The sequence below is a fragment of the Semicossyphus pulcher genome, unplaced genomic scaffold, assembly GCF_022749685.1.
Source record: "Semicossyphus pulcher isolate SPU_LCO1_2020_fin unplaced genomic scaffold, fSemPul1.0.p SCAF_20, whole genome shotgun sequence".
NCBI lineage: Eukaryota > Metazoa > Chordata > Actinopteri > Labriformes > Labridae > Semicossyphus > Semicossyphus pulcher.
The window spans coordinates 4376654-4392717 of NW_027211694.1; the positions used below are offsets into that span (position 1 = coordinate 4376654).

Consider the following 16064-nt stretch of genomic DNA (forward strand, 5'->3'; position numbering starts at 1 on the left):
GTGCATCTTTGGCACTGTAGAAATCTCATAACAATCCTTTAAATGTGTCGAGATGGGCTTTTCCAGTCAAAGGAAAACCTGGAAAAGCAAAACGACCTGGCACAGTCCTGGGACTGATGAGCCAGCTAGCTAGCTAGGAGGGGGGTAAGGCTGAAAACAATTTGCCAAGGATAAGGAATGATGAACGGAGCTCATTGCAGTGTTATGTGTCCACAGGGGGCAATGAGGAATGACTACGCAATAAAAGACATTGGTTTGTGAATTTTTACAGTTTGTACAAAGCCAGATTAGCTTTTCCCCCTGCCTCAAGTCTTTGTGCTAATCTAGGCTAACCATGCCTGATTCTATCCTTGCCATGCTAACCATTATTCAATGAAAAACTTTACATCTACTAAGGGCTAGGTTTAAGATTTAAGTTGTTCCTTATGTCTACATTTGAACTACTTTAGTTGGTGAAACCCTTAAAATGTAAGTATTGCATAAACTCAGCTGAGCTAATTTAGAAGTACCATTCAAGCTAGACTACTTTTGAATGCATGCATGGCTGGTGTGACCCAGTGCTGCCCTGCATTTCTTATTTAAAAAGAAAACAAGTGTATTGGCAGGTCGGCTTGATGCTGCCAGGCCGAGCCAACAGCTGGGCCTTTGGCTTGCCAGATCTTATAAAATCCATTTGATTGCAGTTCAGCCTCCAGTGAGACTCTAAGCTAGCTCTAAAGTTTGTTAACTTTATTGGTCATAACTGTTATTTAGTCCTTAATAAGTGCTTGTTTCTGTTGATGTATGAGTTAATCAAGATAGCAGGTGTTATTTGGTCCACTTTACAAGTCTTGGTAGATGTTTTTTTTCCACTTTGTAGAGGCCAGGCTAGCAGTTTCCCCTGCTTCCAGTCTCTGTGCTTAGCTAGGCTAACCAGGCCTGATTCTGTCCTTGCCATGATTACCATTATGATAACCAAGGGCTAGGTTTAAGATGTGAGTTGCTCCTTATGCCTACATTTGAACTATTTTAGTTGGTGAAACCCCCTAAAATGAAAGTATTGCATAAACTCTGAGCTAAGTTAGATATAGCATTCAAGCTAGGCTACTTTTGAATGTACACACAGCTGGGGCGACCTAGTGCTGCTCTGCACTTCCTCTTAAAAAAAAGTGTATTTTCTGAAAAAGAAGAAATATTTCTAGACCTTTGGCTTGCTAGATCTTTTTAAAATCCCTCTGATTGCGGTTCTACCTCCTGTAAAAACACTAAGCTAGCTCCTCTGTTTGTTAACTATAGTAGCCATAACTGTTATTCAGTCCTTAATAAATGCTCGTTTCTGTTTATGTATGAGTTAATCAAGATACCAGGTGTTCAGTCCATTTTTAGAAAGGTTGGTAGATGGGTATTTTCACTTACGAGAAGTCTGGCTAGCGGTTTCCATATGCTAAACTAGGATGAATGCTTCCTGTCTCCACATCTACACTTTGATTTGCAGAGAAGGATATTCTGTTTGTGTTTTATGTTTTTACCTGGCTGCGAGGTAAATTTCCTCCCCAGGGACAATGAAATTGAAGGCATCCTTCCAGAATAAGCTTCAACCAAACATAATTAAAGTAAGTTAAAAGTTAACATGTCATTAAAAATGGGTTGTGAGATTCTCACTTTACAGTAAACACGCAAAAAAGTTAGCAAATCATCAAATGTGAATAAGTCAAAAATTATGGGTGATCTATCAAGTCTGTAGACGTGCATGTTTTCAATCTGATAATGGACTTTTAATGCACTGTTCCAAAATGAAAGTGAAACCTTCCATTTGAAGGTAAAAATGACAACGACTTATGCTTGAGATATAAAGCATGACACCGAAAGGGATAGCCTTGCAAGTGTCACACAGTTTGTTGCAGCTCTGATTAACTTAATCAACAAACTCCTGCATTTCTGACTGGCTCGCTTCGACTCATCATGATCAACATAATCGCCTCATTCTGGGAAACATTGCACAACAAACCAGCCGTGGGATTAAACGAAACACCAGCCTCAAAGAGCTCTAATCTCTGTCTTTGTTTCCCTTCATATCATGCCCCTCATTATTTTTATTTGCTCTCTTTTTGTTGAGCCCGGGCTTAAAGCTGGCAGGGTCGCAGAAGAATTATCCGAGGAGAGGGGGATTAGGAGAAAGTTGGTGAGGATTTGATCTCTCTTTCATCCACTTCACAGTTTGTTATTGGTGCACAAACCACAAGAGATCAGGTGTAAGAGCTTTACCCAGGTTATATCTAATACGGTGGGTCGGGGGTTGTGACATTCGATGACGTACTTCCAGGAAGGAGGCGAGTTTGTAAGACGTCCAAGATGGATCACATTTGTAGGAATCAGCTCTCAGAAAAGATGGAATTGATGCTATTCTGCTCATCAGCCATCAGATGGTGTCCTTGAGTCACTGGGATTAGTAAAGCCAGAGATTCATGACTCATGCTTCAGAGGGAAAGTATCTCTCTTTGGGAGCCTTTATACTCTTTGGACAACGTTGGGATGAAAATGGCAGCTCCTTGCTTCTTGACATTGACGTCTCCAGTGTTATACACAGCTGCTCCAGCACCACTCGCACCTAAAGCTCATCGAAACGTAGAGACCACACTTGACTTGTTCAAACAAAAGCGTGGAGCAGGAGTGCAGTAGCATGTTATGCTTTGTGGATGGCGGTTAACGCCTCCAGTCCAAGAAATATACAAGGTTGACGAACTGGTTTGAGAGAGTGGAGGTCTCCACAGCCTCTGTATACAATACAAGCTAATGTTCCAGCTCACATTTACGTTAGAATAAATGGCTGTTTTTGTCGCCCAAGTAGGAACACGCCCTTTATCCAACGATGCGCCCTTGAAGTTTAAGTACATCTTTGGAGAAAAGCGATCAGCTGTCACCCTGAATGATTCATGATCAAGTTAATTAAATTAAGTTCTCTGCTTTGAAAATGGAGATGGTGGTTTTTCACGCATGGCATTCCTGTGACAGAACAAAGAGTCCGTGTGTTACTGGAGGGCATAAAAAGTGTCTGCCAAATGATCCTGTGTCTTCCATCTTTTATCTGTAGAACTTTGATAATGATTCGCCAAAGGTAAGGTGCATGTCAGCCCTTTCCTGCTCCCTCTATAGCGCTTGTTTCGCATGTCATGGAGCTGTAAATGACCTGAATTGGCCTTCAATGCTTCCCAAAGCTCTTCCTACGATTACACTTACAACCCAGCCCCCCTGTCTGCATAGCTTGTCCAACAGCTGGAGCGCGGCCAGACCTCCTAGTCTTTCCTCTGCCGAACCTTCCTGTGGATTTCCTGCGCACCACAGCAGGTGGAACCGCAAATACAAAGATATATTCCTGATACGATTCAGGGTCTCTCGTTGATAGTGAGAAAACTGAGAAGCAGTCGGAGAGAGAACACCGGCGGGGCGATGAGCGTGTTGACTGGTGAGGGTGGAGAGTTGGCACCGATTCCTCGATGCGTTTCTTTGATCTACAGTTTTCTTGGCAGGAGATAACAGACGGCTGATGTAACGTACTCCTAAGAGAAAAGAAAAACATCGCAGAGACCGGACCAGCACGCTGTTAATCTGGTCAGAAATGAAAAAGAACAAAGCGCAAGCATGCCGCCAATTTCCATCAATATCATACAAACTCTGCGGATACTCAGAAAAATACTTTATTGGACATTTACTATAATAGAAACACAGGACCTAGTTTTCCACTGTGGCAAGTGCAGTGCAGATGTCTACATTTCAGTCATCCAGAAGCAAAGTTTCCTGTCGCCTCCGATCACACACAGCGGGAGCGTCCGGTGCCAGCTGAGGCCCGATCCCACCGCGGCGGATCCGATTGTCACAGGCTGGAACGACACCAACATGAGATATAATACTGGTGCTGTCGAGAACATTAAAAAGATACTGATCTGGGCTGTGAAAAGCAGCTCACTGACCTGTGGGTGGCCAAGATGGTGGATGAGTAACTGACTACAGATCTTTCCTGGACATCCAGTGGTGGCAAAGAGGTTTTCATTGGCTCGAGACCACCTGAGGAGGTGAAAGAAGGTGAAATTTATACAAATCCATATGAAAATGTTTAATCTACACGCGCCCAAAACATGCTGATTTCAGCCCCCTGACTGGCAGGTTTTGGGTCAGTTTCTTGGGAATAAAAGAAACCCAGAAACAATAAGGCTCAGAAAAAGATGAGTAAACTCCTCTTACTTGAATAACCGTGCTTTGTCTATGTGGGCTGGCCTTTTTTCTTGAGGGTAACTGCAAAGAACAAAGACAAGTTCAGGCGTGTTCCACCCGACTGTGTCCCATAATCACCAATCAATATATCAGTAAGAAATTGCCGCACTCCTCCAATCACCTTGAGCGAGTTATGTCCCAGATGAGCCAGTCGTTTCCCGCCACAGCGCCGACTTTGATCGTGTTTGTGAGGCACCAGTCGGCCGACATGAGCGGCGACTGACCGCAGTCCAGTGACAGGATGGCCTGCTGGGTCACCAGGTCATAGAAGCGAATCGTCCCCTTCTTTTCCGCCACCATTAACTGGAGAAACAGACGGGTCATTAAAACCAAAGTTTTAGTCTGAATGATACAAATTTGAACTTTAAAGAGGGAGTGTTATACTGTTTCACATTCTAAGACATGTATATAAAGTTACAACGTTGGATGTTCAGACTAAACGTGGGTGAAGTTTCAAATCTGTAGCTAAAAGTATGTTGGAGGCTACTGTGAACGCCAGTTTTCACCCTGCTTTTTCTAAACACTGCACTTTGTGATGTCACAGCAGGCTTTGGAGAGCTGGCCAATCAGAAGAAAGCGTGCTTATAGGGGCGGGGTTTCTTAAAGGAACAGAGCCGAGTCGTTTCAGGCAGAGGCTGTATGAGGGCCTGCACAGAGCACCAGTGTGAGTGTTTTTTGGCGGGGTTGGGGGTTCAGTTGCTTCTCCATTGTCGTCCAACGAGAGGAGGAGCTCCATTTCTCGCTCTTGGTCGGTTTTAGTCTCCTTTTGTTGGCGACATAATGACGTTTTTGTTGGTTTTATGTGTAACAAAGTGACTGCGTATTATCATGCTGTTCCAATATCGAACACCAGGAGTAGCATCATGCATAGGAGTGCATATAGGTAATCCCCCGGTGATGAGCAGCAGGCAAACCGTTTTGAGCGTGTATTTTGTTACCGCACACTGAATTTTGTCGTCAGTTACCATGGCAACGATTGATTCCGGTCAGCCCTACAAAATGAGACGCCTCAGTTTGTCGTTGCATACAGACGAACCAACTCAAGAATGTGACGTCAGGACTAAACGATGTATCTGAGACGAATACCTTAAAAGCTTCCTCCGGGTGCCAGCACACACTGATGCCAGGGGAGCGAAGTCTGAGAGACGTGCTTTCATTTCCATCCAGGTCCCAAACCCTGCACAGATAAATTCAGCATTAAAAACTCATAACAACAGAAAGAATCAATGTTTTTAAAGTTTGTTTGCAAAAGCCCAAACAGTATAGTTCTCAGGTGATTGTTAGGAAGGTAAAAACACCAGGCTTTGGATCAGTTCTCATTAGTGATGTTACTGACTGATTAAAGTTGATATGTGAACGGCGCTTGGCCTAAAATCAAGGACAAAATCAGCTACCTCTTAATTAACAACAAAGATGGGGTTTCAGAGCAGCTTCTAAAAAAAGCTTCGGGTTTCTAGCCACCCTTGGATGCCCTGAAAGAATTCACCTTGATGTTTTTTTATGTTGCAGTGCTCGATGTAAAACAGCCTTGACCTTAAGAGATATAAAGGCAAGTTTCCTCATTTCTGTGAGCCAAAAAAGTCATGTTTTTTGACAGAATTCATTATATTTGTAGCTCAATACAAGGCTCTTCTGTGGACAATGATTGAAGGCATGTTTTAATCCAATCGCATTTTTATACCTAATTCATCTAACTCCTGCAGGTTGTGCGTAAGAGATGTTCAGGGTCTTCCTGCTTTTCCAGGGAAAAGGGCTCTTTTCTCAGATCTCAGCTGTGACGACAGACAGACTAATGCTGGACTCCTCTTTCAGGGAAAAAGCCAGCCTGACATTACATTGAGCTATGATAGTAGGAGCAGGGGCAGGGGGGGAACATCACCCTGGCCTGAGTCTGCGTTACGCTCCACTCACATTACAGGCAGTGTTTCGCTGTGGGCGGCCCGCTGCCATTCATTTTCTGCGGAGAACACAGAGGGCAGCAGAAAGCACGTCAATTGAGGAGGAGCAGCGTACTTTTGTCGTACTTTATAGCAAAGAAAACAGAGGAGTCCTGCAAGCGGACGCCAACCACGAATCAAAGCTCGTTTGAGGATTATGACCAATCTTCATTTAAATAATAGTCGATTCTAAAGCTAAATAAGACCTCTGATAGCAAAAGCAGCTGCAAAACACCACAGATGTAATGGATCACTAGGATGGAGAGAACTGCGGGTCCTGAGACCTGGATCTATGGTTAACCACATCTGAACGATGCCTGAACTAGAAGAAAAGGTGGGGAAGGGGGCACAGGGGTGGTTGCAAGTGTTTCTGGGAATTTAAAACAAACGCCTGTGAAGCATGGGAAGGCGCTGACTGATGAGGTCATGCAGAAGACATCATCTAATAAAGCCCCAAAAAGTACCTCCAAAGAGCATCTAAATGTCAAGAGTGTTGTTGGAGAGATTGATGTCCTCAGTGGTGCGGTGTAGGGGAGGATATGCCCCGTCTCAGATGAAGACCTCAGTAAACACTCAACTTTTTCCTGCCTCATCTCCCCTGCAGCAGGATAGAGCCCGGTCAAAACTCTGGCAGAGTCAGCCAGAGCCTCCACCGTGGAGCATGAGTGAGGCTGAGAGGGGAAAAAAAACAGAAAAAGCCCCAGACCACACCAGTAAAACAACGACTAAACCCTATTCTTTCAGACCAAGCAGTGCTCAATTGCACGCTACACCACCAACGGCCAAACTGTGGTGAACCGCTCTGCCCTTCAAATGGAGAGCACCGGCTCCCCAACAAAACACAACCTTCGCCAAACGAGGTGAAAGACGTGAGACACGAAAACACGCGTGACCGCCTCTGATAAAACACTGTGTAATTGCATAACACTAAATCAAGCAATAACACTTTGTTCCATGTACAACAGAGTTGAAAAGGACATCTGAAGTCAGGTATTGTGTTATCTACGTGAGAAAACAGTGCGACCAGAGCCGAAAGGTTCGTCAGTGTTTCCCATAAGGGGAGGATACGGGAAGTGCCCGTTAGCGCTGTGTGATTTGATTTATTGTAAAAAGCAGGATAAATAATTGAAGGTGACTCTCTGGAGGGAGAACACTAGAAGAGTCAAACAATTTAATCCCATCACAACACCTCGCAGATTCACCCTGTTGGAGGTGCACGATGTCTGCGTCAGCATCTATTTCAGCAAGACCGGCCCAAACCTTTCTTTCCACTGACTCAAATCTGTTTTTTATCCTTTTCATATCAATATATATTAACTTGCTTCTAAAGTTCAGTGTGTGGACATTTTGTGAAAAAATGTTCCATCAACTAATTTGTCGTGACGCTGATCTTTAAATCCTTAGTGTATTTACAATACACCAGTAAGATTCCAGCTAAGCTAGGATGACTGCACAACACGATACATCAACACCGTGCTGTCACTGTGAAGTGAGCAGATGAGTTCAGAAAGCGAGGTAAAAGTAATGGATGAGTGGTTGTAATAGAGAAATAGAAGCATATAGTTAAACAGCTGTGGAATAACATAGACTGTATACTAAAAGTAGTGGTTATTGGCATAAAAAGGGTTAGCTAATAGCAACGGCTAATTGCCGAAATACATCATGTTGGCTAGATAAATTACGATAGCTCGCTGTAGGCAAAAGATAAGCTGAAATAGATAAAATAAGCTAAAGTAATTGTTAACGGCTGAATGATAATGATAGCTAAAGAGTTAATAATGTTCGGTAAAAGTAACAGCTCACATTTGAAACGGATAACGTTAGCTAAAAGTAATGGCTAACAATTTAAATAGATATAGCTAGCTAAAAGCAATGGCTAACATTTAAAAAAAGCATAACAATAGCTAAGAGTAATGGCTAATGGCTGAATTTAATAATGCTAGCTAAAACATTTGGCTAACATGTAAAATAGATCAGTTTAGCTAAAAGTAATGGCTAATGGCTGAATAAATGAAGTTGCTAGGTCTAATGGCTAACAATTTAAATAGATATAATTAGCTAAAAGCAATGGCTAACATAAAAAAAAAACATAACATTAGCTAAGAGTAATGGCTAATGGCTGGATTTAATAATGCTATAATGCTAGCTAAAACATTTGGCTAACATATAAAATAGATAAGTTTAGCTAAAAGTAATGGCTAATGGCTGAATAAATGAAGTTGCTAGGTCTAATGGCTAACAATTTAAATATATATAATTAGCTAAAAGCAATGGCTAACATAAAAAAAAAACATAACATTAGCTAAGAGTAATGGCTAATGGCTGGATTTAATAATGCTATAATGCTAGCTAAAACATTTGGCTAACATATAAAATAGATAAGTTTAGCTAAAAGTAATGGCTAATGGCTGAATAAATGAAGTTGCTAGGTCTAATGGCTAACAATTTAAATAGATATAATTAGCTAAAAGCAATAGCTAACATTAAAAAAAAAAAACATTAGCTAAGAGTAATGGCTAATGGCTAAAATAGATAGAGGTAGTTAGCTAAACGTGATGATTGAAATATATCATGTTATGAAGTCAAAATTGATGCCTAATGTCTGAAATAGAAAACACTAGCTTAAAGTCGTGGCTAAAGAAATGATATAGCTAACAGACTTCTTAAAAAGCAATGTCATTTATAGATGCTTAAAATAGAAAGTATTGAAAAACAACGAAAATATGAAGCTAAAATCAATGTATGGATGGTTTAAATAAATGACAACTGAACAAAATACTAAACATTTGGAACAGATATTAGTTTACTGACTGATATAGTTTGCAAAAAGTGATTTATAAATGACTTAAATGTTATTAGATATCTAAATAAAATGGATTAATGCTTGAAGTAGTTAAAAGTAATGTATAATAAACAGCTAAAGATTCAAATGACCAATAATTTAACAATATCCATTTTTTATAACTGATAAGGTAAAATAACGTTCAGTTCATAATCTAATCTGAAGAGGACATTTAAAAGCGGTGTTATTAAAAGGGTACAAGATCTCGTCTGACAGCTGTGAGTGTTCATCAGTAAAAAAATAAGATTGGGTTCAAGAAAGGTTGGCAGGATGGGAGGAACATTTGTTTGCCTGACACGACATAAGGGATTGGGAGAATGCAAACCGATTATCACCGGGAACAGGACAAAATGTTTTAAAACGTATACATAATGCAGCTGCAGCAGCAGGTGTGCGTTATCCCGAGTTCATCCGTGAACTCAGTCAACCCCAAATCCTCTCAGCATCCTGCAGTGTGCCCCTGTGAACTCTAGGTGGCAGATTTCCCCACAGACTCCCTCTTCTCAGTCTATACTGATACTATTAGCTGATTTAGACTACATAATCCAAATGTAAACTCCCCTCAGGGCGTGGAGTCTGCTTCCCCACCTCGATGCTGCAGCGTCAGGTTGCATGTTGGCTACAGCCGAGTTCCCACAACTGCAGGGGACAGTGATGACAAAGCTAAGCAAACTTATAGTAGAGACACGGCTGCCAAACCTAACAGAGTGATGGAGAGGTCATGAGAGCATACATGCAGGCATACACCTCCCTCCCTCCCTCCCTCTCTGCAGGACCAGTTCCTCCTCTCATATCGAGGCTCAGTTTGTGTGGGCTGACTGGAAGGTCCTCTCCTGTTAACTTGATCTATCCCTCGTTCCGCCTCTGTCTTCCTCCCGCGTCCCATATTTTCTCAACATGACAGAATTTAAATCTTTCAGCAGATGGAGCGCACTGCTGTTTTCTCTGGCCGGTCAGCGGAGGAAGGGGAAGAGGAGAGTGGACCGGAGAAGGGGAGACTCGTTGGGCGATCTCAGACAGCCTGAATCAGGCAGAACGAGGCTCTGAGCAGGACAGTAACATCACGAGCGGTGAATGTTAAAGTGTTGGATAATGAAGAATCGAAGTATAAAATTAAGGCTTAATTAATTGACTTGAATAAACTACAGTCAACACATTTCAACACTTCCATTACATCCATTACTAACCACGCAGTAGAGCCTTGATATGGGGAAGCGGAACCTGTTCGGCTGTTGTGGCTAATGTTGTTTAAGACGAGGCTAAAGGGCCAAATTTAACTGATTTTTTTGTTTTGTTTTATTCATTCAAACTTATTTTTATAAAATAGTGACAGCCCTAACAACAACCAATCACATCTAACATTGTTTCAATGACCCAATCATCAGAAAGACCCGCCCACAAGTCCACAAACATAAACTTCTTATGCTGCAAATGAACGAAATTAAAGCCGGTAACAACACAAGAATGATTTTGTGGACTCAGTGGAGAGATTCAGTATCTTAGATTAAAAAAAGACAACAACAACTGGCTGCTTTATTGATTAGTTGAAAGTTAGTTTTGGTTCCAGCTTCTTGAATTGAAGTGTTTGATGTTTTTGTTTTTGTTTTTTATGGTTCTAAACTGAATATTTTGGGGGTTTGGGGGCAGCTTAGAGATGGAAGAAGCCATCTGAAGAATCTGGGAAACTGTGATAAACAATTTGCAAGTTTTTCTTTATCAATTGGCAGGTTAAATTAGCAGCTCTGTTCACTCACCTGGCTGCAACTTTTGGTTCAAATCTGATGCAGTAAAATCAACGACTGCTCTCATTGTACAAAATTGAAGCCAAAATAGCCCCTGTGACGGGCGGGTCATTTGGAGCCAGAGAGCTGCAGAGATCGATTGATCGGCGGCTCTGCTAACCAAAACACAAACTTCAATCACTGAAAAAAAACCACAAGGATCCCGCACGTCAGTGTATTTAACAGCAGAACAGCTTCTTGTGTTGGTCTGAGGTTAACTTTCACAGATATGGAAACTTTACTGACTGTAGTGATTGTTTCAGTTACGTTTCCTCTCATCTACTCTGCTAATCCGGAACAGGAGCCAACAGAGCTGTCAATCATTCTTTTTACAGCATCAAATAACTAATTAAAAATAAACTTGTCACTTGGACGTAAATCAGCATGATAAGAACTAACTATAATGACAGAAACCATGTTTGAGAAAAATGTATTTGACGTGTATTTTGATTTTATAGTTTGACTCATGTCCCATCTGTTAACATGGAGGAGGCGGGCTTTATGAGCTATACTGCAGCCAGTCAGCAGGGGGCGATAGAGAGTGTTTGGCTTCACTTTTAGGGCGCTGTCAGGTTGTCCATCTTTTTATACAGTCTATGAGTATAATCAGCTCATAACATTTATACACTTACTTTAGATTTCATGTAATAAGAACAGGACCCAGCACAGAACCAGCCTGCTGATGCAAAGAGGGATGTCCCAGACGTGACCCCGGCTACTGACACACTTTTCCCCTCCTCCATCATTAATTGAAAAGAACAATTTGGGGACCCTGTTCTAGATCCCCCTTAGAGCGGGAGATGTTTCTGCAGCTAATTGGATTTCCATATTTACGGTAACCAATTAGCTAGAAAAGCTACGAAGCAGCTCTGTGCTTACGCACAGTCACACCGGAGCATGTTGTGCTTAGCATCGCGTTTCACTGTGGAAACACGGTCGGCAGGACTTTCTGCACCATTAACAGAGAACAGAACTGAAAATCAGAAGCTGGGAACACACACACACACACACACACACACACACACTGGACACATGGAAATAAATACGGTTTGGACCTGCAAGTGTGGTCATCACTGACGGAAGCAATTTGTTTCCCCTCCGTGGGCTCGAACACCAAATGGTTAATGTAGCTGGTGTGGCCCTCCATCACCTGGTCGACAGAAAACAATATGTAAACATAAACAGCAAACACTGTTCAATGAGCCTCTTCCAGGGAACTTACTGCACTGGCTTTCTCTGTTACATTTCCTGTATCACTAAGTACCAAATGTCAGCGCTAAGTAAAGAAGGTTTGACAGGCTCAGTTCTGGCCAATGTGCTCCAGATGTTGCTCTACCTTGACTTCATGCCGATCCTGCAGATCAGAAGTCAGCAGGCGTAGCTTTCTGTCAGCTGCAGCGGTGCAAAATCTGCAGAGGGAGAGGAAGAGGAAAAGAAAGGGAGGATGTAAAAATAAACAAAGAGAGAACATCAAAACAGAGTCAGACTTTACAGACGCAATGACAGACGACATCTCTTTCTGCACACACGCCTGCGGCCGCCCAGACTGACACCTCCGCGTGAGCGTGTCGGCGTGTGTGGTAGAAACTTGGACGCCGATCAGTAGAAACGCTGCCAGGGAGATTCTAATTGCAAGTAAGATAAACAGGGAGAAAAACAAGATTCCTCACGCCATTTATGCATGTCTCTGTAGAAAAACCTGCGCAGAGGACTTTCCCTCTAATCAGTCGCGGCACACACCAGTGCCTGCAATTATTCACACAATTACACTACCTCACTTGTGACAAGAAAAACACACACATATCAGCAGAATAAACAGACAGCGGTTCACACGTTCGCAGTCGCAGGCGCAGATGGATTTGGCATGATGTCACTACAAACAGCCTTAACGTGCTGCGGGGTATTACTGTTACCGTGGATTAGATTATATTAGGATAGGACTTCTAACCCTACAAATTAGTGTTGTACTTTGGAGTAAAGCACGGAACACACTGTGGCTTATTTTGACTTTAACGTCAGAGACATTTACTTTGTAGATCTCCAATAATCTTCTCTAATGCAATAGAAGACAATATTTCAAAGGGGAGCACCACTGGATTGTAGCTCTGCTGTTGTAAAGCTCCTGTGATTATTGTGTTAGTATAAAAGTTGATCCTGTCCTCAAGACCTGAAAATACAAAGTTTGTTTGAAAGAGGAGAACTTTTCAGGAACTTTTAAGTGCAAATTTCGAAATAGTGCAGGGGTCGAGTTTTGTCTGCGATCTTGGGGAGAAAAACATCTGTGCTTGTGCGTCTCTCTAACTGTAAAGACAAATCTGTGCATGTGGTGGACTCGTGTGTGGGGAGTCTGGTGTTTGTAGGATTCAGTAATCTCCACATCTTCCCATTATAAGCTGCTGTGGTGGATGATGGTGTGGCAGCGCTGCAGCCCCCTCTCCTCTCTTCCCCACATCTCTCTCTCTCCCTCTCTCTCTCTCTCTCTCTGTGGGCCCCCGCTCAGAGGCAAGCCTGTGAGAACGCTGTACTTTTCCTGGAAGGCACGGCTGTGTGCAGATCTTAGGGAGGGATGGAACCTGAGTGGGCAGTCATCAGCGCAATAACATGTGCGCACGTCACAGGGCTGGCTCGAGGGCCCTGCGGAGTAAACCACAGAAGGCCGGGAATTATCGCTGCCTTTCCTTTTCAATTACAGAAAGCTTAAACACCTCCGGAGGGACCGCCGAGCCTTCCCATCCAGCGCTCCAATTAGCAGGAAACTCGCTTTGCTTTCTAACAATCTGCAGCTCGGCTACTTCCCTCCTCTCCAAGGCCACCTGAAATAACTTGGCTCACATCCGGGCAGCTGCAGAGTGACAGTGAGAGGCGGTTACGGCCGCGTTCACACAGTGTGGCTCTACAACTGCCTCTTGTTCTGCTTGAAGGAGGAGTGTTTGTGAATAATCATCCTGTTGTATTTGCAGACACACAGTAGATGTCAGGTGTCTGATGTGGGAGGAAAGTACGGCCTCCTTGTCCTATTAAAATGGTTTGATGACCTCTTACATGACAACAGGCTCTTCTGAAGCTGCAGATGTCCATACAGCATGTTATTATAAAAAGGTCATTACTCAAACTGATTAATGACATAGCAAATATGTCGGCACACTTTCCATAAAGGATGGAAAAATTAGTTTGTGGAGGAGAGTGTCAATCAAACTGCCCAGCTCCACCTGTCCTAATATCAAAGTGTTGTGGAGCAAGAGACTGATGTATGTCCATGGGGGAAGAATACATCCCTTCCAGTGTACTCAAGACACAGACAGATACTAACAATGCTGTCCTGCAACACTGCAACACAGTGCAACTTAGTGGAGACATTCTCAGACCAGACAGAAAGGGGCTAGAAACACAGTAGCCGTACCTGATTGTGGGTATCCTGTCCAGCCTTGACTCAGGGCTCCAAGCAAGAGCATCGACTCGCAGTTCATGATGAAAAGCTCGAAGAACGTTGAATTCAACCCCCTCAATTTCCATATCCTCCTCCTGTGGGAATAAATATGTTTTCAGATAAGAATATACCAGGCATTGTTGTAGATTAATGCGGTTGTGTGAAGCTGCATCTCTAACCTGGAATAGGCAGGTGCCCACTACCACATACTGGTTTCCACCATAGGCCAGGAGAGAGGCAGGGGTCCCCGAGCTGAAAGGACTGAATTCAACCACATGAACATAGTCCTCACATGGCACTGTGTAAGTGGGACTGCGGCTGGAGTCCTCCTGCATGATTGTGTATTCTGGTAATGTTTATCTAGCAAAAAAACATACAATAAAATCTTTAAAAAATCATCTTAATCCATGCATTGTTACACTGATGATGATATATTTTCATAACACAATATGGTGTGATGCTGACTCAATGGGATTTAAAATAACTAAATCTACTTATCAACATAAACTGTTAAAGAACAAATAGTTCCCCAACCTCTGAATATCACAGATACAACAGCTATTTCACAAGGTTTGTACTATATTTTTATCAGAGTGCTTGGAAATACACGTCTGACCAAACCTTATTCAAATATCTACCTGTTTAAGAAATGTTTACAATCACAGATGCACGCATAGACAGTAGGACACAATATTGTTATTTTTGCCAAACTAGATGGGTCACTACTTAATTCGGCAAACATCACAATACTCAGAGTTGTGCTTTTTTCTATGTGTCTTTAATATAAATGTAGATATTGTTGATACTTAGCTGGCGCTGATTTAGGGGTTAGACTGATCATTTCACAATAAACCAATTAAGATTAGAGTAAAGAACAGATGCCGAATTTTGCATTAGACTGTAGACTCCTGAATACCTCACAAACAACAGGTATACAGTTCAACCGGGAGGTGTCAGAGTCTCTTAATGGCACTGGGATTTCTAACTGAGATACAGTACAGCTCGTATTTGGGTTATTTTGGTACTTTGAGAGTTGGCTATATTGTACACTCACATCTTATGTGAGCTGACGTTAGAACCAGGGCGCCCGTGTTCCTGTAACTAACATTACACACATAAGGGTGATGTGTCACCTTGCAAAGAGCTAAAACGTGACTTCCATCTGGCTCTGACACAAGTTTACAACAAGCTAGCAATTAGCCAAACCATAGTTCATTGACGGTTTACACAAATTTAACGCTCCGATTGAGGACTTAATAGTTACCTCTACGTTCTGAGAGTATATTCCGGGTTGGAATACAGTATTGATTGATAAACTTGACCACCTTATGGTAAAGTATGGATCTGAATCAAATGGTGCGCGCGTTTCATGTGTTGTCAAGCTTCTTCCGGGTCCGGCATGGAATGTACCAATGAGTATACATGTGAAGGGGGATTTTGCGGATTGTAAATTGAATCATTTCAATCAGGCACAATATATCGGCATATTATTAAGATATATAATTTAATCAGTATTAAGGAACATTTCTGTAGTATTTGCACACGAAAGTATAAAACACAATGCAAGAGAGAAATCCTTTTTTTATATGAACTCTCCCGGTGCTGTCTACTACACGCTGATTGGTCAAGAGCAGCAAACGTCATCAGTGATTTAAAATTTCAAAACAGCTGCTTTTTTGTCGTGGACGTGTGTTCTCGGAGGCGAACAGCTGCAATATAAGAGGTTTGTATCATTGAATTATCACTGTATGTACTTTATTTTAGCCGTCAACATTTAGTTATCGTTGTGCATCTTGCGGGAGTTAACATAAAGACACATTCTGATACAT

At 42.3% G+C, this 16064-nt stretch overlaps 1 protein-coding gene across 1 annotated transcript; it reads right to left on the reverse strand.

Annotated features, from left to right (window-relative positions):
* Positions 1 to 3685: 3685 nt before the first annotated feature.
* Positions 3686 to 15584, reverse strand: nup37 (nucleoporin 37). Its single transcript, XM_069670959.1, has 10 exons — positions 15500 to 15584; positions 14415 to 14595; positions 14209 to 14330; positions 12145 to 12217; positions 11864 to 11958; positions 5335 to 5425; positions 4370 to 4551; positions 4219 to 4269; positions 3948 to 4041; positions 3686 to 3857 (listed from the first exon to the last, which is right to left on the reverse strand). Exons 2-10 carry the CDS (start codon positions 14568 to 14570, stop codon positions 3744 to 3746), a joined length of 978 nt encoding a protein of 325 aa, XP_069527060.1. The 5' UTR covers positions 14571 to 14595; positions 15500 to 15584; the 3' UTR covers positions 3686 to 3743.
* Between the last annotated feature and the right edge of the window lie 480 nt (positions 15585 to 16064).